At 32.8% G+C, this 25,207-nt stretch overlaps 2 protein-coding genes across 2 annotated transcripts; both read right to left on the minus strand.

Moving 5' to 3' along the window:
• Window positions 1-751: 751 nt before the first annotated feature.
• Window positions 752-9,754, minus strand: LOC113399496 (facilitated trehalose transporter Tret1-like). The gene is made up of 8 exons (XM_026638639.2): window positions 9,667-9,754; window positions 8,189-8,418; window positions 7,420-7,740; window positions 6,500-6,605; window positions 3,878-3,952; window positions 2,874-3,091; window positions 1,923-2,105; window positions 752-1,003 (listed from the first exon to the last, which is right to left on the minus strand). The coding sequence occupies exons 1-8, from the start codon at window positions 9,701-9,703 to the stop codon at window positions 764-766; spliced, it is 1,410 nt and encodes a 469-aa protein (XP_026494424.1). The 5' UTR covers window positions 9,704-9,754; the 3' UTR covers window positions 752-763.
• A 4,028-nt stretch (window positions 9,755-13,782) lies between these two features.
• Window positions 13,783-20,551, minus strand: LOC113399513 (facilitated trehalose transporter Tret1-like). Its single transcript, XM_064218995.1, has 8 exons — window positions 20,312-20,551; window positions 19,182-19,502; window positions 18,104-18,209; window positions 17,942-18,022; window positions 17,021-17,238; window positions 16,142-16,324; window positions 14,983-15,076; window positions 13,783-13,935 (listed from the first exon to the last, which is right to left on the minus strand). Exons 1-8 carry the CDS (start codon window positions 20,519-20,521, stop codon window positions 13,802-13,804), a joined length of 1,347 nt encoding a protein of 448 aa, XP_064075065.1. The 5' UTR covers window positions 20,522-20,551; the 3' UTR covers window positions 13,783-13,801.
• Window positions 20,552-25,207: the final 4,656 nt, after the last annotated feature.

Here is a 25,207-nt window from a genome sequence, read left to right on the forward strand (position 1 = left end):
TTTTTTTTTTTATTAATAGATGGTTCGAGTGACTTCCGTTGATTTATGACCGGTTACTATATCCAAGTAACTATTATTTTTGTTTACGGAAAGTAGAATTGTCTATGACACGTAATTCAGAAAAGATTCCATTGGTTTGGTTACGAATTAGCCAATTCTGTTATCATTGATTTTATTTCTTTTGATGAAATATGATAGGACTTTACTGGCTCACCTGGATCAGCGTCTCTCGGGTTAATGTCAGACTAACGATACTTAGTTGTATTCCGGCTTGAATGGTGAGTGCGTCAGTGTATAAGTTATTCAAATATGTAAAGGTGACCACTTATCAAAACATATCATTAGTTCGTCTTTAAAAAAAAACTTCGAATTGAAAATAAATCTTAAAAAAGCATGCTCACAAATAACACGCTTAGAATTACTTTTGAGCACACTGTTCCCTTGTCGCGAGGCACACCTTATTCCTGGTAGCACGACAAAATAGTATGGTGTGATGTTTTACATGCTATTAAGTAGCATCTGCTCGAAATTAGCCTGCTTTTATACTATGACCCAGCATATAAGCTCGGTCATGTTTTTGCTATAGTAATAATAACGATTTTAATCTCCATTATAAGAAACATTATAAAAAAATCAATCGTTTTTTTTTTAATTCGAATCATGGCAAAGAAAATTACTACGACCTGTGAATCTGAGCAATAAAAACATTCGTTTTATTTTAAAAAAATAACAGGTCTATCATAGATTTATATTCATTTGTTTATTATGCCTTCTCTGATTTCTTCGCTTTAACCATCAATGTCTGTATGACGTCAACTGTGAGTCCTTTCGTTTCTGGTAAATATATAAAACTGACAATAGTCGACAATAAGCTAAATATTCCAAATATATAAAACACTGGCCCCAAGCCAATCGCTGCGTTTAGGGGATTAAATATGAAGAGTATTATGAAGTTGCAAATCCACGCCCATTGGACGGTCAACATCGTCATTATTCCTTTGACCTGGAAATAAAACGAATAAGGATAACAAATATTTAAACGATCCTTAAAAATGGAAAATTCAATCGTTAATTACAGTCGGCGTTGTGATTTACTTTGATATCATTTTATCAGATGTGCTAATTTTTAGATATACATGTCTTTGCCTTTATAATATAACATAATTATGTGATTGATTTCAAGCGTCATCATCCTCCTGCCCTTATCCCAATTTTACTCAGGGTCGGCGCAGCATGTCTTCTCCTTCCATACTTCTCTGTCGGACGTCATCTCACAAGTGACATTCTTTCTAACCATATCGTCTTTCACACAATCCATCCATCGTTTCTTTGGTCGTCCTCTACCACTATATCCATCCACATTCCATTCTCAAAACCTTTCTCACAACATGGTCCTCATTCCTGATTGATTTCGAGCATGCCACCCAAATTCAAGGGAGACCAAACAACTAGGAATTATAATAGTTCACAAGTGTGTAGGCAAACAGAGGGGCACTCTGTATTTCTTCACTCTCACAATCGAATAGAGTAGCAAATCTGATACTACCGGAAAGAGTTCAGATGCAAGCCCATTGGTTTTACGTGCTTTGCGAGGCAGGGGAGTGTACACTCTTTTACAACAGAATCTGAGCTGCTTCTGGGTATTTTTGACTAAAAACCTCAACATATTTTTATCGATCCGACCCAGGACCTATGGATTGAACCCAGGACCTATGGATTACGGCCTTATTATACCACTAGATCAACGAGGGAGTCATATAAAAATAATTGCTGTTAATCAATTCGCTACTATGCTATAGCTATATAATATACTCGTAGGTAAGGTCCTCCCTTAGTCAAGATACAATTATTAAATAGTTGTTTACGGTTTATTAAAAAATAAATAAAGTACTAGGAAATTATGATAACGAAGAGTGACTAACCTCAGGCAAGAACAATTCAGCGATAATTACATACGGCACAGTACCAGCTCCAATCGTAGTCGTTATACAGTAGGCATATAAGAATACCCCAGTCAACCAAATAGGACCCCATTGTAAATGTATTTGTGATCCCAGCGCCACACAACATATACTTGATGCTATTGTTGAATAAATGAACACAGGCTGAAAGAAAAAAATAAGAAGTAAATAGTTACTGAAGTATTTAAGAAATCGGGTAAGCTTACTAACTCCTTAGATCATTCTTGTCTTGTATGTATATTAGTTATGCTATCATATAAATATATACATAAAAGTGTTAAGTATTAGTAACAATACCAGGAGCTCAGACAACAGAGCTACAATCAGAACGGAAATTTCATACTTTGCAACGTATTCACGTATTCGTAATATAATTAATGACATATGCCTTGACACCTTTATCACAGAGGTCACCCAAAATATCGAAATTTTCTAATTTATTTTTGTTTTGTAATTTAAAAAAACATTTGATTATTATATTGTAAACTAGTTTTATTATAAAATTACTCCTTTCAGGGTCATAGTCATGAGTTAAAAAGTTATAATCATAAGGGGCTTAACAGAAATAACAGAATTTCTCGTTTCGTTTATTGATTTTCAATAATATTAAACATACGCTTGGTAGCAACGTCATATCCAGAATTTACATTAATTAATTTATCATAGTCAATGTAATTTGTATGTAATAAACGATTTAAAAGCTATTTCAATTGTGAAATAGTAATAGTAGAGTTCCTTGTATCATATAAATAGGGATTAATTTGTAATCTAGAAAATAAAATCATTTGAATGTGTGCGCTTACAATATCAAAGGGATTTAATTCAGTAAACAGCGAGATGTGTAACAATAGAAAAACAAGTGTTTCATTTAACGGTAAAACCTTTTTAGAAATATGCAACATTGTATCTCACCCTCCTTCCTAAATAGTCCAGCAAATACGCAGAAACAAAACCAGATATTGTGTTCGTCAATGCGAATAAAATACTCGCCAAATTCGCCGACATACTCGGTAAGGCTTCTTCGAAAACTGGTTCTGAATAAACTTGAACCACGACAATACCCTGGAAGATGGTCGTGAAGTATGTCATCAAAACTAGGATCAACGCTCGACGTGTCGATTGAGATTTTTCTGTAAATAAAAACATAATAATTAACCGATGTATTTATTTGTTTCCAAATAACCTTAAGGTCCTCTTTACTGAATTTTGGCTACATGAAATAATTTCATAGCCAACTGATAGGCGACATAGTAGATAAATCCAACAGTTTCTCTATCATATTCCAGTAGGATATCGATATACCAATTTTGATAACACTAATAATATTTTATTCTCTTTAAAGATGGCGTAAGTTAGTCAAACCATTCAACGAAAAAGGATTACCTGACGCGGAAAGCTTTGATGAAATTAATAATAATAATTTTATAGCTGTCTAAAAAACTAGCAATTTCAAAAGGGGCTTAACCACCATATTCTACTCATCATATCTCTCATTCTGATTTCAGGTGAAATCATTGTTACTCACGACCTATAAGCCATCGTTTGTCTAGTGTTCGGAATTCGAAAAAAAAAATCGTCGCAATTGAAAAATCTCACAGAATAAATTTATCTGTTTGAAATGGAAATAAAATTGTAATTGTTATAACTTTATTTGGTCACACGGCTAAAGGAAAATCTATTAAGAAAGGAGACAATATATTATAATAATTAAATGTCTACAGCTTGTGTTGAAACTCGGGGGTTTATGTTGAATACACCGACGACCAAAGTTCAGCGCTGTATTCAGCAACCGCCTTAGGGTACCAAGAACAGTGACAGCTACAAATAACTTAAGTAATAATAAATATTTAAATGAATCAACGTCAAACATATGAAAAAATAAACGTAAAAATATGATATGTTTCAATGATACTTACTTAAAAATTGAATGACGGACAATTTCTTCTTAGTTTGCAATTCGGGATTTAAATTTTCTTCTTCCGGTGTTACGTCTATAAAGAAAACCCTCATTATAAACTGTCAATGAAATGTAACCATATTATTTGATTAAAAAGGTATAGCGTGATGTTCTTCTTCAAACTTTTAACTTCCCTTTTCATAATACTTATATTTTTCAATCGAAACGTCGACCGTCTCTCATTTTAATTTTATTAATCCGTAGCTGGCATTCAACTGTCGTTAAAATCCGATGCAAAAGATTTGAGATTAGTCACTGGTTAAGTACCAGTTGAGCAGCTAAACTTTATTTGATGGTAAAGTGTGATGTGCAAAACCATCTGAGTCGATTCCCTCCACCGTTCACACATTCTAGCGTCAAACAGCAATATTTATATTGTTGAGTTCTACAGGCACGAGAGATAACATACTAGTTTCTTCAGTACGGGTGGTTAATATTAACACTGCTGATATTTATGGGTGGTTTGGTAGTTGTGCTTATTCTTAAATTTAAATATTATGTTAAAACAACATTAATAGATGAGACAACGTTACAAGATACAAAAATATAAACATCTAGCACGTTTCAAGATATCCGAAATGGTCCAGCGGTTACAACGATTGCAGGTTTCAAACACCACCGAATTTTCATATACTTAATTTATGTTTTTAATTCCGGTTAGGCAGTTTCTTTACGATGTTTTCCTTTATGAAAACATCATAAAGAAAGAAAGAAAGAAAAATCCTGCATGTGTCTATATTCAATAAAATTCTGCCACAGGTGAATTCACCAACCCGCATTGGAGCAGCGTGTTATAATAATCTCCAAAGCTTAGAGGCCTTAGACCAGCAGTCGGATATTTACAAGACGTTAGTTTACATTTGACGTCGCGGCGTTACACAAGTTAATTGTACTCATACAATTCTTAGATAGAAATTAAGTACCCCGCTCTAAAGATTTGTAATGCAAATATTGTTTGGGAACTATTTATTTATGTCATAAAATCTAATCTTAATTAATACAATGAAAACAATTAGACACGATTACAAATTTACTTTTGTCTTGTTCGTTTGGAATTCTCGCTATGTCATTATTTTTTTACCTTAAGGAAAAATTTCCAGTAAAATTATATTATTTCTCTGATATCTTATACAGGCACGAGAGATAACATACTAGTTTCTTCAGTACGGGTGGTTAATTTTGGCCGTCTGGGTAAGTACCACCCACTCATCAGATATTTTATCGCCAAATAACAGTACTCTGTATTGTTGTGTTCCGGTTAGAAGGGTGAGTGAGCCAGTGTAATCACAGGCACAAGGGACATAACATCTTAGTTCCCAAGGTTGGTGGCGCATAGGTGATGTAAGGAATGGTTAATATTTCTTACGGCGCATAGTTAGCATATATCCCATATCATAATATCCTGTGTAATCAACTATTATTAATAGCCAAAAGTCGTATGTCACTTACGGACCTTTTAAGATTTGTATCGTCGCAAAGATATTTGCGTCGTCGTTTCACCGATGTGATATACAAAATTAATATCTATGAATCTTAATTTTTTTTCCAAATGGCTTCGATATTGAATACGTTACTTGAATACATAGATTATTTTCATTCGCGTTGATTAGTATGTGTTGAAAGCGTGGCTAGGAAATAAATTTAATATATTCTTGTATCTCATCTTATCTTTAAATCTTGTTTAAACTTAAAACGTTCACTTGTTTTATTACTATAAAACGTCACCTAACTACATTATAATAAAGTTTTTACAACATTAATAATATGGTATTTTTTAATAGATTAATTTTTATCTTGGAGTTTACTTTCTGTTTATACAGAGTCAATAAGAAGCCTAATTTTATTGACTAGAGAGTAATTGTAGGAACGATTTTTTTAAGTTTTTTTCTAGAAAAGAAAAGAAGAAATTTAAATGTAATATTAAGTTACATTTATATACACAGAGTATATTGCATAATATTGATAAATTTGTAAAAAAAACTTAAATTTTGTTTTTAATTACTCTGTAATTTTTCATTAGTCTGTTTGATGTAAATACTTTTTCTTGTCCTTTTCTAATATATTGGCAATTAACCTACTCGCTAGATCATCAAGTAGACACTAAAAATATATATATGAAATAAAATAAAATATATATCAGAATGAGATTTCTGTTCACTATGAGAGCGTCATCGTAAGATTTTTACCCAATTTACTAATCACATTTTTAGGCATAATTATTTGTAGCCGCGGAGCGGGAGCGGGAAGAGGATGCCGCTACAGACCCGCTCCGTAGAAGACGACCGGGGAGGAGGAAAAAGCGTTATGCGCACCTTCTCCTTCCCCATCAATTGGCGCCTCAGGGACTAGGGGGGCTCTCAGTACCCCGAGAATCCCCCCTAGGAGTCCGACCCCCCGATGAGACGGAGAGGGTACCGCTGGTTTTTTAGGGGGTATCCCGGTGTACCGCCAACATCTTGGGCACCGGCGAGTCCCACATACCATATCTTTCACGTGAGGGGAAAGCGTAACGCGTTTATCCAGCGAAAAAAAAAGGTATAATTATTTGAGCTGTGTGCAATTAATAAAAAAAAAATCTTACCATCCATTTTCGGGTTAAGGGTTCTTCGTATTAAGTCCATTTCCTGCATTACTATCTTTGAGTTAGGACTAGTTGATCTGTAAAACGCTATCGATTTCGCAGCTTCCTGGTAACAAATCAAATTAAATCAAAATATACTTTATTCAAGTAGGTTTATATAAACACTTTTGAATCGTAATTTTAGAAACTATATTAAGTGTTACCACCGGTTCGGAATGTAGATTCTAGCGAGAAAAACCGGCAAGAAACACAGTAGTTACCCTTTTTCAACATTTAAATACAAAGTTATGTTAGCCAAATACATTTATATATGTATAAAATATATCCTGACTGGAAGTCAATAAGTATTCACATTCAATATTACATAGTGTCCACGCCTTCCTATCATCTATATAATCCTATATTGAATAATATGCTTTTTTATTAATGAATCGAATCGAATCGAATTGAATTTAAGAACCGGCAAAGTTAAATATATCTGCGGAATTTTATTATAGAAACGGATACCTTGACCCAAGAAGTACCTATTTATTGACTTATGGCGTCGGAAACTTGGCGTTATAAACTTATCCTTAAGTCTCATGCACATACAATGATCCTATCAAAGTTATCAATGATATTGTTGTAAATAATATATTTTTATTATACTTTGTTAAAAAACTTGTGTATTTTGTTAAAGACATCCCGAAGGGAGTCTCTAGCTCCAAGACTATAAATAGATCGGACGGAGCAGGCAGAGAAAAAGTCAGTGAACTGTTTTGCTCTGTTTTGTTTTTTTCCAGATTTCCACTTTTCAACATTTCAAATACTAAAATTCTTAGTAAGTATTTTATTTTAATGAACTATCGTTCATATGCTTATTAATATACAAAATTAGGATTTAATTTTATTAATAAAAAACTAAGGATAATAAAACCCACCTCATCTAGACCTTTCTTCATTAGATAAGTAGGGGATTCCTTCAGGATCATGATTAACGCCACAGCAATAATAGATATCGTTAAACATACGTAGTTCATGATCTGGTAACTCAAATACCCGCCCAAGATATAGGACACCATCAAACCGATTCCATAGAAAATAATGGCTCCTGATGTCATAGTTCCTCTAATCGTTTCTTGGCAGAATTCACTGATGAAATTTGGTGCTATCATGAACATACATCCACCCAATCCTGAAATGCTGATGGATGCTAAAATAACATCGACTCTTGGAATTGTTGATACCAAAGACCATGCAATCTAAAACAAAAAACATAAAATCAAAATAATTTCGGTAGTTACTTTGAATATTAATAATAGTAATATAATCTTGTGTAACGATAATTCTACATATTATAAAAAGTCCAAGTCTATCTGTCTATCTGTACGCGATAAACTCGAAAATTACCGAATTGATATTCATATGGTTTTCAGCAATGGACGGAGTGATTCAGGAGGATGATCTAGGTGCACTATTTTTTTTTTTTTTTGTATTAATGGATTAAATTTGACGATGGTAGTTGAGGTTATCGGAAAAAATATGCCGAATGGATAAATCAATAGTAAACAAATAGTATCATATGTATTACGATCTAAAAAAGTTATATAGTCCCTTATAGTGCCCACGTGAAGCCGAGTCGTGTAGTTAGTAAAGTATACATTTAATTTCGACATATTTATTCCGAGGAGAATATTTGATAAGACTTACTGGTTGTGGCAAAGCAAACAAAATACATGACTTTTTCCTGCCTAAAACATCTATCAGGAACCCAGAGAGAGGAGTGCTCATCAATGCTGCTATTGAGGATAAGCTGCCGAATAGTGCCATTTCCGTTTCACCCATTGGTCTATTTAGAGTTGTGTTTGTCGATGAGAACAATTTTATTGTTGATGACGGCCAAGCGAACATGAGACCTATGTTGAAGGTGAGTAAACATACTGAAACAAAATGACAAAGTTATCATCAAATTTATAATAATAATAAAAGGCATTTTTCTGAGTAACATTATTAGGCGAAATTTAGATTTTAGTATTGTCCAGATTTAAAAAACTATAATTTATACAGATTTGTATCCACATATTATATTAGTGCATAGTTTTAGGATACGAGCATAAAATGAATTGTAAGGCATTCCAGTCTCAGTAAATGGATTCGACCAATATCTTAAATATTAGTTCCAATACTGTAAGCATTTTTATTTTATTTGCAAACAAACAAGGGTAGTAACCCTAAGATGTAATCTATTATACAATTATATAATATATAAATGTAGTTCGTTGTTATTCGGAAGAGGATAATAAACTATATTATAATGATTAATGTTGAACCATGTCGTCAGTATTTAAGAAATGCACTGAAGTAAAACATGGGAGAGTTACAAACTCTGTAAGATATAGATAAAGTATGTCTGTTACGGTTTCACGGCTAGACGGCTGATTCAATTTTGATGAAATTGAAACGAAACGAGTTTAAATCCCAAGTACGTATATATAATCTTTTTACACCTCAAATGGACAAAGTTGGAGATGAAGGATTGTATGCAAGTTCTTGAAGAACTTTGTCACCAACTGAATTCCACGCTAGCGAAGCAATGTGATCAGTTAGTAATAAATACGCTTTAGTCGATACAGTTAGAATTGGACACGTTTGTTTTGATTAATTGTTAGAATTTGTGTGAACTATGTTGTGTAATGAGAAATAACGGTACGTCCCAAAGATTTTTTTCAATATTCCTTATAAAGCATCTTCAAGGTTAACGTGTTGCGGACACTAAATCTTCCAGTTTTATATCGACATATATAGAGTTTATATGTTGATATATATATATATAAATATATAATATATATAGACGACTGATTTAAGGTTATGGTAATTCTCATTCACAGAAATATCTAAATGAATTTCTGACCACACGCAGAACATTTCATCATTCTATTGTCATCACTGATAAAACATAAAATCACAAAGCTGTTTTGTAAGAAATTTTAACAATTGATGCTCCACTTTATCACGTTATATGTATCCTTTAAACATTATAATTATATTTTTCACTTTATAATAGATATAACACGATCGAATGTTACGTCGATTGACAAATTTGTTCTTATAGAACAGTCCACAACTGGCCTTCTCTGGTTCATACAAAATTTAAAAATTTAAAACTAAAATAAAGTAATTTAAAATACCTATTAGAGTGCAATACACTTGGCGAAATACAGGCATTTTTTTATTCTATCACTCTATCCTTTCTCGTCTGAATGAATACTAAATTCACTTCTCGATATAGAACAACACTGATGATGAGATCTGATTACCAGGCAAACATAAATAAGACGTAGATTAAACATAATAAGCCTGGATTATTTATATTTTCCTATGTAAGTATTTTAATTATTTTATTTAGTAGATGTATCATCTTGATAAACTTTGTTTTACATTTTTAAAGTAATATAACTTTCATGTTAAATTATTAATTGCGGTTGAATTCTTATTCAAACTGACGTTCACTGTTGACTATTCAGTGGGGATTTTTGGTCTCATTACGTCCAAGTTGGATTATTTAACAGCTGATGTATAATATTTTATGTGAATTTATTGGCGCGCTTTGGGGGTAAAGTCGACGCGTATTCGATGACGACACAAGGCATGACGTTCTGTTATGGAGTCACGCCTCTTTTTCGCCATCGTTATCTATTTCTGTGTATGTGCATTGTGCTATATACTTCATAATTATATCTATACTGATATTATAAATGTGAAAGTAACTCTGTCTATTTTGCTCTTCCGGCTTAACCACTGAACGGAATTTCATGAATTTAGTTATGAAGCAAGTTTGAATCCCATAACGAACATAGACTTCATTTTATACACCTAAAATCCATTAGCACGAAAACTAGAATTATTATAATAATACAGAAATGGCATTTGGTTAATCCACGAAACTCTAGGTTTTTATTAACCTTACATCATTTATTCATTGATTTCCCTAAATTACAAATTCTTTCAATAACCATGAATTTCAATATTGTCATTTGTCGGAAATACGAACGCAAATTAGCAAAGCGAACAATAACATAGTTTGATATCTCTATCTGTGAAGCTATATACGACCTCCGTGGTCGAGTAGTCTGTACACCGGTTTTCATGGGTACGCCACTCCGAGCTCCCGGGTTCGATTCCCGGCCGAGTCGATGTAGAAAAAGTTCATTAATTTTCTATGTTGTCTTGGGCCTGGGTGTTTGTGGTACCGTCGTTACTTCTGATTTTCCATAACACAAGTGCTTTAGCTACTTACATTGGGATCAGAGTAATGTATGTGATGTTGTCCAATATTGAAATTTTTTTTTTTTTTTTTTAATATATAGCTATATAGGCTTCGTAGATAATGATAGCTTCATCTTTGCAGTGGAAGGTATTGAAGTGGCATTCTTAACGGTCCATACATAATAAACTGATTTGGTAGAACATGTTCGACGAAGACAGTGATGGAAGATCGTGAGATATACTTGCGAGCAAAGTTGTTCCATATCATGTTACGAATTTGTACTTACATACATATATATTGTAAGCCTATAAATTATTTTATATAAAATATTTATAAATAATAATTTAAAGTTGTATAGCTTTTAACTATTGAGTTATATTCAATCACAGAATTATATAAATGTGATGAATACTTTTTGGTTTGACATTTTTATAATAAAAGTAGAGGAAGAATATTTTTGAATTTGACATGGGAATTGTGAATCTGGGTTGAAAAGCGGATGATTGTAACAAAAACTGGAAAAATAAATATTGTAAACTATATTAAATATTGTTAATTATTTGACGTTAATATGTATGCTTGTTAGCTACCAGGTACTGTACATTATTTTATTTTAAATATATTATTATTTCACTGTAATGTATTCATATATTAAGTTTATATCTGCTTTGTACACCCCTACCTCTTTCTATATCTGTTTCTTTCCTCTACCCTGAGGTTGCCTGGAAGAGATCGCTGTTTAGCGATAAGGCCTTGTGCATCTTTCTCAAATGTGATTCAACTTTATGTTTACTGGTGTAGAATAAAGAGTATTTTGATTTTGATTTGATTTGAATTTGTCACTGTGACTTAACAAGATGGTGTAATAGACGCAAAGGTAACAAATATCTTATCAGTGCTGAGCACACAAAGCAGACACAGAGCAGAGGAAGATTCGCGTTTAGAGGGTAGCATTATAGCAGTGTCTAGTTAAGTCACACGTGTTTTAAGTGTATATGAAAATATACTTTTGCTTGGTGATATCCCATCTGTGTAGGTACCATTAACTCATCGTATATTCTACTGCCAAAAAGTAAAACTTGGTATTGCAGTTTTCCGATTTGAAGGGTGAGTAAGCCAGTGTAACAACAAACAGAAGAGATATAAAATCAAAATGAAAATATACTATATTCAAGGAGGCTTTTACAAGCACCTTTGAATAACTTTACAGAACTATATTAAGTAAACTACCACCGGTTCATAATGTAGATTCAACCGAGAAGAACCGGCAAGAAACTCAGTAGTTAGTTAAATACGAATATAATAATTTAATTATTATCATCTACAGATATAACAGTTTATATTTTTCATGCGCCTTAATAACGTACAATACAATTGTACAAGTAGAAGTAAAATTGTGTGTGGGGGGCAGGAGCCCAAACTAGGTTGCATTAAGGGTCTGCTCTAATATAGGATCTATTTATTTATTTATTTCATTTTACAGTAAATAGGAGAAAGACTTTAAAGAAATACATTATCAATTATGAAATTTAAAAAATGGGCATGTGTGTGCATGTGTTGTGCGCGTGTGTGCGTTTGTAGATGCATGTGTTTTTTTACTTATTATTAGACATTAAGTTAATAACTTTTCTGTCCCTTCATAGGCCACTTTTAAAAGTCAATACGCTAATTTTATCTTACATGAGAATTTCATTCATTTTTAATTGAAAGTAATTCATCTATTTTATTACACAGCCTTCTTGCTTTAAAATCATCAAATTTTTGGGCAAAAAAAGTTTTAACCGTCTGAGTTTCGCAGACCTTATAAGACATTCTTGAGTAAACTTTATCGATTAGAAATGTATTTATCATTGAGTATTTTTTTTATAATCATATTTGCCCCCCTATATAAACTTACAGCAGGAAATAAGCGAGATTTAGAGAGAGCTACTTTAAGAACCATTCTTTGAACTCTTTCCAACTTAACTATGAACGTTTTACGCATATGCAATACGCTCTTCAAGATTGGTATAATGACACATAAACAGTCTTGATGAGTTATAGGGAGATATTTTTAAAAACATATGTCATTTTTTTAATATATTATTGTACTTAATTACATTGAATTTCTTTTTTTTCTGTAAGTAGCAAACCCACAGGAGGCTCACCTGATGGAAAGTAACTACCACCGCCCATTGACATCTGAAACTCCGGCGGTCTTGCAAGTGCGTTGCCGACCTTAAAAAACGTATAAGCTCATTTCTTGAATGTTCAGAGTGATTTTGCGAGGCATTTGGTCTTAGAAATCGCGCTTACTTATGGAACTTGGAATTAATTTTTTTATAACTAAGTATATAGTTATTTTTATCAATTGTTATACCTAAGTATTTAGTTTCACTGATTCTGTTAATAATGAAACAGTTACGTTTAATGTAATTTTCTTGATGATGAATGAGCTACTAATTGATATAAAATTGTATTATTTATATGTGTTTAGTTGAGTATATATAATAGGTTATGTATTGAGTTTTATTTGGATTCAGTGAGTGAGGGTGTTTAAAGCCAGTAGTCAAATTTATTAAAACATCCTTATGTTTTACCCTGAAATGTAATAGTGGCATCATCAATGTATGATATTATTTTACAATTACTAAGATTAAGGTTACAGACCTAATTTATATAGCACATAAATAAAACAACAATGTCGCTGAAAGAATCGTCATAAATAGAGCTGACCTGGCCACTCGCCAAAGTTAAGTTCAAGTTATCCCTTTGTGTAATTTTATTGTGCAATAAGATTTGTGATAATAAATATTGTATTTAAACATGAATCCTTATAGTACATACTACTGAAATCTCATAATATACCATTATTTTATATAATATCTAATATTAGTACTTAAAATAGTTTTGGCGCTACTATTTTTATCCTATTTAAAAAATGTGATACAAATCTTTAAATGTAGAACACACATGATATAATAAATATAACTTTCTAAATATGTTTGCAAAAGTAATGATGACAAAGGTCTAACAATAGGAATCCAAAAAATAAAACAATTATAATTTTCCATAATTTATTGCCGAGAACGCTTAAACCGTTCCTGTATGACGTCCACTGTTAAGCCCTTTGTCTCCGGCAAATAGAAGTGGCAGTAAATTCCAGACAAAATGGAGCACGCAGAAAATATATAGAAGACAGCACCGAGACCTAAAATTGTTTAAATAATTACGTTACTAGGCTCCGATCTGCTGGGTTTCAATTTTAATATTCTGATATTTTCTACAACTCTTAATACCAAATGAATGTTGTGGTAAGCTAAAATTTTACCATTGAAAATAACCATGATGTTTTGCCCAATTTAAATTTTCACCCAATGAGTTCATCTCTACTATTATAATGTTCATAAATCAAATGGAAATTAACTTAGTATTAGCTAAACTCAAGCATAATTGACTTAATATTTTACATATTAGGTTAAAGGAGCTTTAACAGTGTAAGGATTTTTTTAGTCATTAATTTTATAAAGGGACTTCACCGTTTTGGTAAATGATAATGTAAGAAATTTGTGTAATGCCTAACTGAAAATTACTGAGCCCTAAATAACGTAATTCCAGATATTGCAGGGCTGTTCGGAAAAGATATCAGTATACAGGGTTATTGGTAATTCGACTTATTCCCGTTAGGATATGATAGGTCCAGCGTCCAGCGTCCATTGTAGTCATTTTATTTCGGTTGTTTTGAAATAAGTTCCTAGTTGGTATACATTTTTGGAGCTAAGGAAACGGTTATGTTTCTAAAACAATCTGCAGTCATGTTTCATAACATTTTTTTTAGGCAATTTTTTGGAAAAATAATATCGTTTTCCGCCTCGCCTTTTTAAATTTGGACCGATAATTATTGTTTTAATATTGAAAAATAACCAGTGTTTAATCGTTTTTATAAATCAGAAGAAAAATATAGATTTTAATAGATACTTTTTTTAAATAAAGTTGCAATAGTGACTTATTTTGAAAAAAGCTAAAAAACGTGATAACTCAAAAGTGGGTCACATTTGCATCATGCATATGGGGGTTAATATTATCGCAAATAGGCACCCCTATTACCTCCTAACGGGAGTGTATCGAATTACCAATTACCCTGTATAATATTATTGTATAAGAGTTATTCGCATTTTGACCATGCTTTTGACTATAATATTGACGTAACAAGCTTGATTTTTATATTCTTGTTTAGAATAAATGAATAATAACGAACCTAAACTGTTTACAAGAGGATTGAAGATGAAAAGCACGATGAAGTTACAAACAAACGCCCATTCCGTCGACAGCATAGACATCAAACTCTTTACCTGAAAATAATAATTGCCTTCGTTGAAAAAATATTACCGTTATCTGTCAGATTTTTCATCTTTATAGCCGAGATGGCCCAGTGGTTAGAGCGCGTGCATCTTAACCGATTTTATCGGGTCCAAACCCCGTGCTCGGTGGTGAAGGAAAACTCGTGAGGAAACCTGCGTATGTCTAATTTCAATGAAATTCTGGCACATTTGGTCCACCACAACATTGGAACTAATAAGCTCCAAAACCTTCTCCTCAAAGGGAGAGGATACTATAGCCCAGAAGTGGGACATTTAGAGGCTTTACTTTGTTTACTTTACTAAATTAAAGACCTGTAAGATCAATTCGTCGATCGATCTGATTTATTCGTCGTATCGTATATCTAGAATATGTTCTATTCGAAACTGATAGTTTTTACTTTTACCATAAACAATAAAGTTTTATTTTTGTTCTGTATTTAATACAATAAATTTTCTAAACCTACGACTAACCATTAAATATATCGTAATCTTAGTCATATCTATAGTCTTATTTTCTAATTTTGGTCTCGTTTACACTTATTAAAATAAAAAATGGACGAAAAATTTATGTTTTTATTTAAGTGTATAGAAGAAGACTCTTCAAATTTGATCCTGATTCTATAGCAATCAATACTTACGTAACTGAAACTACCACTCATAATATATATCGTTACCGAGCAATAGAAGGGATACCAGTACAAGTGTAAGTAAATTTAATAATAATATAATATATAATAATGAATACTGGACAACATCACATACATTACTCTGATCCCAATGTAAGTAGCTAAAGCACTTGTGTTATGGAAAATCAGAAGTAACGACGGTACCACAAACACCCAGACCCAAGACAACATAGAAAACTAATGAACTTTTTCTACATCGACTCGGCCGGGAATCTAACCCACCTCGGAGTGGCGTACCCATGAAAACCGGTGTACACACTACCCCACCTCGGAGGTTATCGTAATAATATAAGATCTCAATCAATTTATGGAAATTAAATACATTCATCCATCCATCCATCGGTTGTAAGGATTAGTAAAAGTATAGTACCTCAGGCATAAAAACTTCAGCGACAATGACGAATGGTACAGTACCAGCACCGATCGTATATGTAGCGCAATAGAGATAGATCAATACAGCTGTCAACCAACTCGGACCCCAGTTGAATTGGATTTGTGATCCTAAGATCATGCAGCAGACACCCGTCGCCACGGACGCGTCGATCATTAGCCGCTGCGAACATAATATCAGAAAGAATAAATCGGTTAATATCGAATATCAATACGACGCCATATTTTTCAGATACGACTTCAGTGCAATGTCAGCTTAAAAAAACACGCTGTATACAATTTAAGAAATAAACTATATTACGTTCAGTATACATTAGACGACAAAAAAAGAAGGCATAAATTCACTTATAGATATTATATATACAGGATTATTGGTAATTCGACGTGTCCCCGTTAGGAGGTGATAGGGGTGACTAATTCAAAAAAATGTAACTCCCATATGCATGTTGCAAAAGTGATCCATTTTTGAGTTTTCAGGTTTTTTAGCTTTTTTCAAAATAAGTCAAAAATGCAACCTAAATAATTATTGTTTTAATATTGATAAATGACCAATTTTTAATCGTTTTTATAAATCAGAAGGAAAAATGAAAGTCAAATTATTGCTTTTTTTAAAATAAATTTAAAAGTAGCATTTTTGACTTATGCGTATGGGGGTAAAGTTATTATTGCAAATAGTAACCCCTATCACCTCCTCATAGAAATACGTCGAATTACCAATAACTCTGTATATAAATGAATAATGAATAATAATAATAGATTAAAATCAAAGAATCCCACTATAGAGGCTACTAGGGTATAAGAAAATACTAATGAATTTAATATACAATCAAAATGTAACAACTTTAATAAAGTAACTTACTCTTCTACCAATCAGGTCAACGAAATAGGCAGCGATAAAGCCAGCAACGACACTTATCAAAGCTAACAGAACGCTCGACAATGTAGACGACATGGTCGGTAAGGCTTGTTCAAACAAAGGGCCGGCGTACACTTGAACCACAATGAGTCCTTGAAATATCGCAGACGAATAGAGCATGATGCAGACTAATAATGCCTTTTGTGTTGATTTGGACTTCTCTAAAATAATAAAAAAAATATATATTATTAATACATAATCCGTTTTCACGATTTATATATCGAGGAATTTGAAGTTTATTTTGAAAGAACAAACTTGAAACTCTAAACTGAATATGCGATATTGACTGAAAAAATTATAACACTTAAATGTTTCACGAATGACATACGACATGAGTTCTTACAGAAAAGTACTGCTGATAAGATTTTGACTTATCTTATTATGATGGAATGTATGGTAGTCCTGTTGAGCCTTCGTCCGTAAATAACATAAGTGAATCCGGATTTGTTCATCAAGTATCAATAATATAAATACAAGAAAAGTACATATCGTCAGTGGAAAATTAGATTTTCTCACTTAACTTGTGGGTTTGTGTAAACCTGTTCAGGCACAGTATACCAGTAATCATGTATTCTACCGCCAAGCAGCAATACTTAGGACTGTTGTTTTCCTGTTTGAAGTGAGCTCCGGCTGAGTGACTTTTGACCACCTCAATTCCCAAGATTTGTAGCGCATGAAATTTCTTACGGCACCTATGTCTATGGGCAGTGGTAACCACTTACCATCAGGTTGTCTATTTGCCTATCCGTACCTATACTATAAAAGTAATATATATATTTCTCAAACCCTCTCCTCGAAAAATAGAGGAATCCTTAGACCAGTACTGAGTCATTTGCATTTACATATTAAAAATAGAATACCTACTCAGATATTGCCACTTAGACATTTTTGTGGGAGATGCATCTTCTAAATATAATTTTTTTTCTTCAGCTGGCGTGTCTGCAAATCACATTCAAATGTTAGTTTTAATATTTCATTGATATTGTGTGAAAAGTTGCAAAAAAAGGTTTTATATTTTCAACAGACCATCAAAATCAGGTCTCAGTATTCTTTTTATCTGTTCTATTTCGTCCTGAACTACCTGAGAATCTATCTTGGCGCTTCTGTAGAACGCAATCGATTTCGCTGCTTCCTACGGAGAAAATAAAAACTATATTATAATTAAAATAATAATAATTATCTTATAAACCAACAAGGGTACGTTATTTCGGTGCATAATTTTCATAATATAATTGTACCGTAGTCATTTTTTTATATTTTCCGATCGAATTGTTAATCGAATTGATATTATGCATATTTTTATCTAAGCTGATAATTCGTTTAAATAATATAATATATAAATAACAGTTAATAAACAGATTATCATGATAATTTATCTCCTAAAGTCTAATGCTGTATACTTGTATAATTTTAGTTGTATTATTAAATGTACACGTGATTTAATTTACGTCACTAATGTTTGTGTATTGTTTTAATGATGAGGATATACTGTTCTCGTCTCCGTGTCAAATAATATACTAAAAATATAATGGATTTTTTTTTTGTTGTCCTTACTCTTACCGTCTCACGCATACAAATACATTTTGTAGGCACGAACGTCGCTGTGGGACGCGTCAATTCTAATGTTGCCAGTTCAATAAAATCGAATGATTATTAAATTAAGTATCTATGTCATATTTAGTATTAAAACCCTTTAACAAGATTTTATTTAACTTAAAATATTTGTTATTTTGTTTTGGTTAATTCTTCCAAACTTAAATTACACCTACTTTCTCTTAGGATACAATTTAGTTTAGTCCCAAGCATCTTTCGATTCTACATCCAAATAGCTCTAGATGAAGGAACTCTTCAACCATCAACAGCATAAACTCGAATTGTAATTGAAATGTTTTGATTAAAATTGTTTTTATCGTTTATTTATAATTTCTTACTATAATTTTGTTAAGGTTTTCGGATCATCTGAAGAGTATCTGATATTCATATAGACATTAGGCACGTATCAATACATTCGATCACAATTATTTTAAAAATCAAAACGATTTAAAAGAAATATTTTCATATATAATTTGCATACACATATCGTGTTCAAATTTATATAGATTACCTTTTGTCTTCCGACCTTCATTAAGAACAACGGTGACTCCTTCATCAAACTGACCAGGACAAATCCCAATACAGTCAAAGACAGTCCTATATAGTTCATCAATCTGTACTCCAGAAGTCCCCCCATGAGATACGAGACCAACATGCCAATTCCGTAGAATATAATGGAACCGGATGTCATCGAACCACGTATAGATTCTTGGCAGAATTCACTGACGTATATTTGTACCACGAGAAACATGCTGCTGCTAAAACCGAATATGAACATCGCCAACAGGATTGCTTCGACTTTGCTGCAGGTTGTAATGATAATCCAGCTTATCTGTCGAATGACAAAATAAATAAATAATAATTTAATGATACAATGAAATGCATAATTAATATTAGCACTGTCTATCGTGCAGCCGAAATGGGAAAGTGGTTAGAACGCATGCATCTTAACGATGTTTGTATGTACATACAAAGGCAAGCACCACTGAATTTTCATGTAGTTAATCTGTGATTCAACTCGTGCTCGGCGATGTAGGAAATCTTCATGTGTCTAATATCAATGAAATTCTGCCATATGTGTATCAACGTAATGGAGCAGCTTTGTGGAATAAGCTCAAGGCTTCTCCTAAAATGGGAGATTAAGCACGCCCAGCAGTGGGCCATTTACAGGTTGTTACTTTACTTTACTTTTATTGTCCATCGTGCTACCATATTACAGTCGAACAGTTCATTTCCCTGTAATCATGATTATTTGAATTCAGCAAAATAATAAATCTATTCTAATATTGCAGATGCGAAAGTAAATCTATCTGTCTGCCTGTCTCTTCTAACGCCAAAACACTGAATCGAATTGGATAACATTTGGTTTGGTATTCAAGCTTGAACTTTATGTCCTTTGTGACTCTGCGAAGACTGTGTGATGAGGTAATGAGTGCGTGAGAGCGAAAGCCTTATCAGTGAAATCTCAATCTCACATTGGAATGCTGAAGATGGACTTAAAGTGTTACGTTATATAAACTTGTAGTTATAATGACTCACTCATATTTCTCATCGTTTATACAAAAATAATACAATTTACGAAAGATTGCTATTCGCAAAAAGTATAATAGGTTAACAGTAACAAAAAACTTCGCGACTCACCAATTGCGCCATATAAAATAGGAGACATGCCTTTTTCCTCCCCAAAGTATCCAAAATATATCCAGAGAATGGTATGACGAAAATCCCACTGATGGATGACAAGCTTCCAAGCAGAGATACTTCTGTTTCGGTCATAACTCGGTCCAGCGTTGTATTGGCTGAGCTGAAGAGGATGAGCGTGGATGATGGCCACGTAAACAAAATTCCCATCGTCAAACAAACATAGCTAACTGAAATAGATGTGATGAGCATTATTAGTAGCACTGCTTAATAATTCTATGGAAGAAGCTTTGAAAATATTTGCAAATTGTATCTATTTAAGCACTTCATTTAGGGAACTTAAATAAACTTAATAAACTTTCCGTTTAAAATATAAAATTTGAATGAATTAATCTAGACTAATATTACAAAAATGTAAGTTATGATGACACATACAGATATATCTGTCTGTTACGCTTTAATGGACACACTACTGAACATAAATTTTGAACCCCAAAGAAAGACAAAGGTTGACCATCCTCCAAAACATAAGTGACGCCTCGAGCGACAACTAGTTTTTATATAAATTTATAAAGCTTTAACACAGCGCGGTTTCTCTGTATTAAGCTTGAGCAGTAAAGCTGCCCTCTATATTTCTTAAATAATACATTATTATAAATTACGTTTATAGCTTAAAAGTATTGTCTATAACTATCGAGCCAAATCATTTTAGGCTAACGTTAAACTATTCTATATTATTCGCTTCTATCCAGCGTGAGAGGGTTCAGTCCCGATTGTTCAGGGGCACACTGGCACATAGGGTACCAAATATTCTAATATTGTTATTTATTAGTTAAATGTTATGAAATATTATGAAAGATCAATTTAAAATTATAAATAAATGATGTTGTATTATTTTAGAGGAATTATTAGCCAATAGGTAACTTTTCATCGACATCTGATGATGTTCAATTCATAAAAGTGAACACAGACTAGAGCACTTTCTCGAGCATTTCCATTTAATGGAACATTCCTGTGAATGATTGACACTCCGTTCGACTGTTGTTTGTGTATGTTTGTGTTTTGAATGTCTTCTATTATGTTTGATTTATTTTTATCTTGCGTTATAATATGATGAGGCAGCCCCGGGGCTTCCATAAGAGATGGGCCCAAAATTTTATTTCGAATACAAAAAAAAACCCACAACACTAAACATTTGATGATGAAGTATATGTGTATAAAATATATTTTTCTTTTTAAGCCTCGATTCCTTAGTTGCCCCAAGGCCTCTAGATCTCTAAATTGAGCAAAACGTCGAGTGTGGTCCTCGAGGTTCAGTTCGTTGGTACATTAGAGCGGCTCGTTGTTGTGTTACGAGTAAATCCTCTAGTATATACCCACCTTAAGGACAATTCAGCTGCACAAAAGATTATGGTGTAGAAAGGTCTATATGTAAGGAATGCAATCTGGCAAAAGTTAAGCATTGAATGCAAAAGGTATAAAAACCCAAGTGCGATGATAGACACGAGACGAGGCATTTAAATAATATTATGTTTAACTTTTGAACGAGTTACGCCTAAGGTACGAAGCAGAAAATGCTTGCTTGAAATTATTTTATCTAATATAAAACCAAAAGGGAGATATCAGGATACAAAAAAAATACTAAACTAATTAAATTTTGATTGGTACAAAAGTAGATACCGTTACGTATGGTTTAGTTTGTCTAAAAATTGAATTAAATGTATACCTAAATATTAACAAGAATTCTTGCGCAATATTAAATTTTCTGACATTTCCTTTTTTTGCTATGACGAATTTTTTTTTATTCGTATTTATGTTTATTAACTACCAGCTACCCCTACCCTGTATACATCTTTAGATTGAAGAACAAACATAAAAGGAATACATTCTCGTTTTTACTGGCTAGGAAATTTGATATTTTTGGCTTTCCTCTACTATGATAAGCATTTTTTATACGTATAAACCTTCCTTTTGTATCACTGTTTAGTTGTTGCGCAGTTCAAAATATCTAAGCGTACAGACTCGAAGGGACTTTGTTTTATTATATGTAGGGATACTCTGTCTATGAAATGGTTTCGGTACTAAACTCTAGATACCTACATAAATATATTACATCAAACATAGACGGCACTATAGAAAGGTGTTGGATACTTACTAATACCGGTGAAAAGAACTTGGAAAATAATAGACATAGCTGAAAACTCCGAACACTATATTTAAAATAAAATACCGAATATCTGAATTTGCTTCAGCAATTATTCGCACAATCGAAACCGAGAAGTATTGTAAACTGTTAAATACGAGAGAATCTAATCACTTGGAAATCTACAAAATAAACAATAATGTAATTCATGAGGATTAAATTGACATAAAGTTTATATTACACGCGGACGAAATATAACTAAGCTGTATTCCTATAAAGTACATGTATACGTTACCTTTATAAGGATATCCAAGACTTATAATTTGAAGGGATTAATTTTAGAAATTGTAGTCAGAGGTCCTAGTGAGTAATCCGCCGCCCGATTCTATCCTTAGCGAGGCCAGGAACTTTGGTTGAAAGTTTATCTTTCGTGCGTTAAGAATATATCGAACTAGCTTAAAAGTACTACCAACTAACTTAAAATCTGTGATTAAATCTATTTTTTTTATGGCATAGGTGGCAAACGGCCAGAAGGCTCACCTATGGAAAATTACCACCGCCCATGGACATCTGACATACCGGGGGGCTTGCAGGTGCGTTGCCGACCTTGAAGGAAGGAGTCGCTCTTTTCTTGAAGGTTCCCAAGTCGTATTGGTTCGGAAAAATCGCCGGCGAAAGCTTGTTCCACAGAGTGGTTGTGCGAGGCAGAAAATGTCAACTTGTCAACCCATAATATCTAAGGATATTTGCAGCTTAGCAGCGACGAGACCAGACGAGAGATCGAGACATCAGTGTGCCAAATATCAATAACGATTTATGATTTGGATTATATCACATATCAAACTGACCCTGTAACCCCTAAACTAGAAGACCCCGTATCTTAGGCGCAAGTGACTTTTCCATCAATGCTTACATTTGCTAGACTTATTATTAGACAGTGGAGAAGTGAAACTAACGTATAAGTAACAGTTTGATACAAGTGACCAGTAAACACTCATAAAAACGGTAGAAAAATGCCCCATATTAAGCACAATAGGCGGTCGAGTGCAAGCAATGTCTGGCGATCTGTACTCACCCTTAATATATTTTTATGAGACCTTCTGAGACGCTTTTCCAATGGTCTCGCTTAGACTTTCAATAGACTTGACCACTGTCGCCGATGCGCCCCTCAGCGCGTGGCCTTTTTCGAACTCCTACACTCTGGGTTAACCTAGAACTGGTAGGATACATACATATTTTCATTATAAAGTATACTAAACATGTAAATTCTTATAAATGATTTTCTACAAAATATGGTCATTAATGTTATTACTTAACAAATTCATGTAATCGCTTCGCTTTGATTGTAGTGGATTGCAAGAATTATTTCATATTTCTTCTCAATATAGTAGTATTAATTAAGTACTTAGTTCTCATAACAAGCTCAACTGTTTCCTAGCTATCATTTGAAATGTGTAATATATTTAGGGTTGCGAAATAATTAGTATAAACTAAGTCTACATAAAACTAACATCCAGTTTCTTAAAACATTTATAAACTGATAAATACTGAATGCTTATTGGTCGTCTATTCCGTCATCGGATGCCATTGACCAATTAAAATCGGCTTATAGAAAATTAGTTCATTTGAATGGCGTTTCAAAAAGTGGAGAAAAGACTATTATATATTATCCAAGTTTTAATCTGCTGCTGCTCTGCTCTGTCATTTGCTGCTCTAAAAGGGGTGTTTGCCGCTTGCTTATGCCTCCTGCTTATTGTATATTTAGATATTGGTTTTTGGATAACTAAGGTGTGTGAACTCATTTCGTCATTATTTAAAAAAAAATCCAGGCCGACCTATTATGAAACGCCCTTTTGATGCGTGTAATCTCATTTACAATGTACATAATTTTCTGAATTTTCACTCTCAGAAGAGATCTAAGGAGCAGAGAAGTGCGGAACAAGAGTCTTATTAAAGATGAATTATTATAATTATACAAGTTCAGTGGTGTTTGTCAGTCTTGAACACACAAACGCGAACTGAATAGTAACATCAATCTATAAGCTATCTCGGCTCATAGCAGCATATAATTATCATTATTGAGTTTTTGGTCTTGTTTAATTACTATTTACATTAGGTATATATATTTTGATTGTCTATATATATATAATATATCATTGTGTGTGTATTATTGAGATGTAGTTAGGTGTAGTTTATTATTATACTTTAGTATAAATATTCTTATATTATGATTTTTATCTCCTCTCTCTGTCTATTTCTGCACTAACCTGTTTTCGTTCCAAGCTTCTATCACCAAAGGTTGTCTGTGAGAGATCGCATTAAGCGATAAGACCTTTTTATCTAATAATGTGTGTTTCTCTTATGTATTCATGTGTTGTGCAATAAAGTAATTTAAATAAATAAATAAATATTTACACTATAGACTGATTAGACTTTGCATAGTCTAGAAAGGCCCTAGGTCCATGCCCGAGGCTCGTAGACTAGTAGTGAACTCTGACATGGCCTTTTGCCGTCCTGTCAAATATAATTCACAGATCAAATCAGAGACCATGAATATATTTCAATACAGTGATAAGTGTTTGATATTGAATATTGTATGGAACATTCTTTCTATGAGTCTTTCGTATGCTATTTATTTTAGTAACACGCAGTTCAGCAACATCTGATAGTAAAGATAAACGCGTATTGTGACAGTTTTTGTGTGATAACTTTGACATAATATTATGTTGATCATAAACTTGTACATTGTGTAT

Source organism: Vanessa tameamea, chromosome 25, assembly GCF_037043105.1.
Source record: "Vanessa tameamea isolate UH-Manoa-2023 chromosome 25, ilVanTame1 primary haplotype, whole genome shotgun sequence".
In the NCBI taxonomy this organism is placed as follows: domain Eukaryota; kingdom Metazoa; phylum Arthropoda; class Insecta; order Lepidoptera; family Nymphalidae; genus Vanessa; species Vanessa tameamea.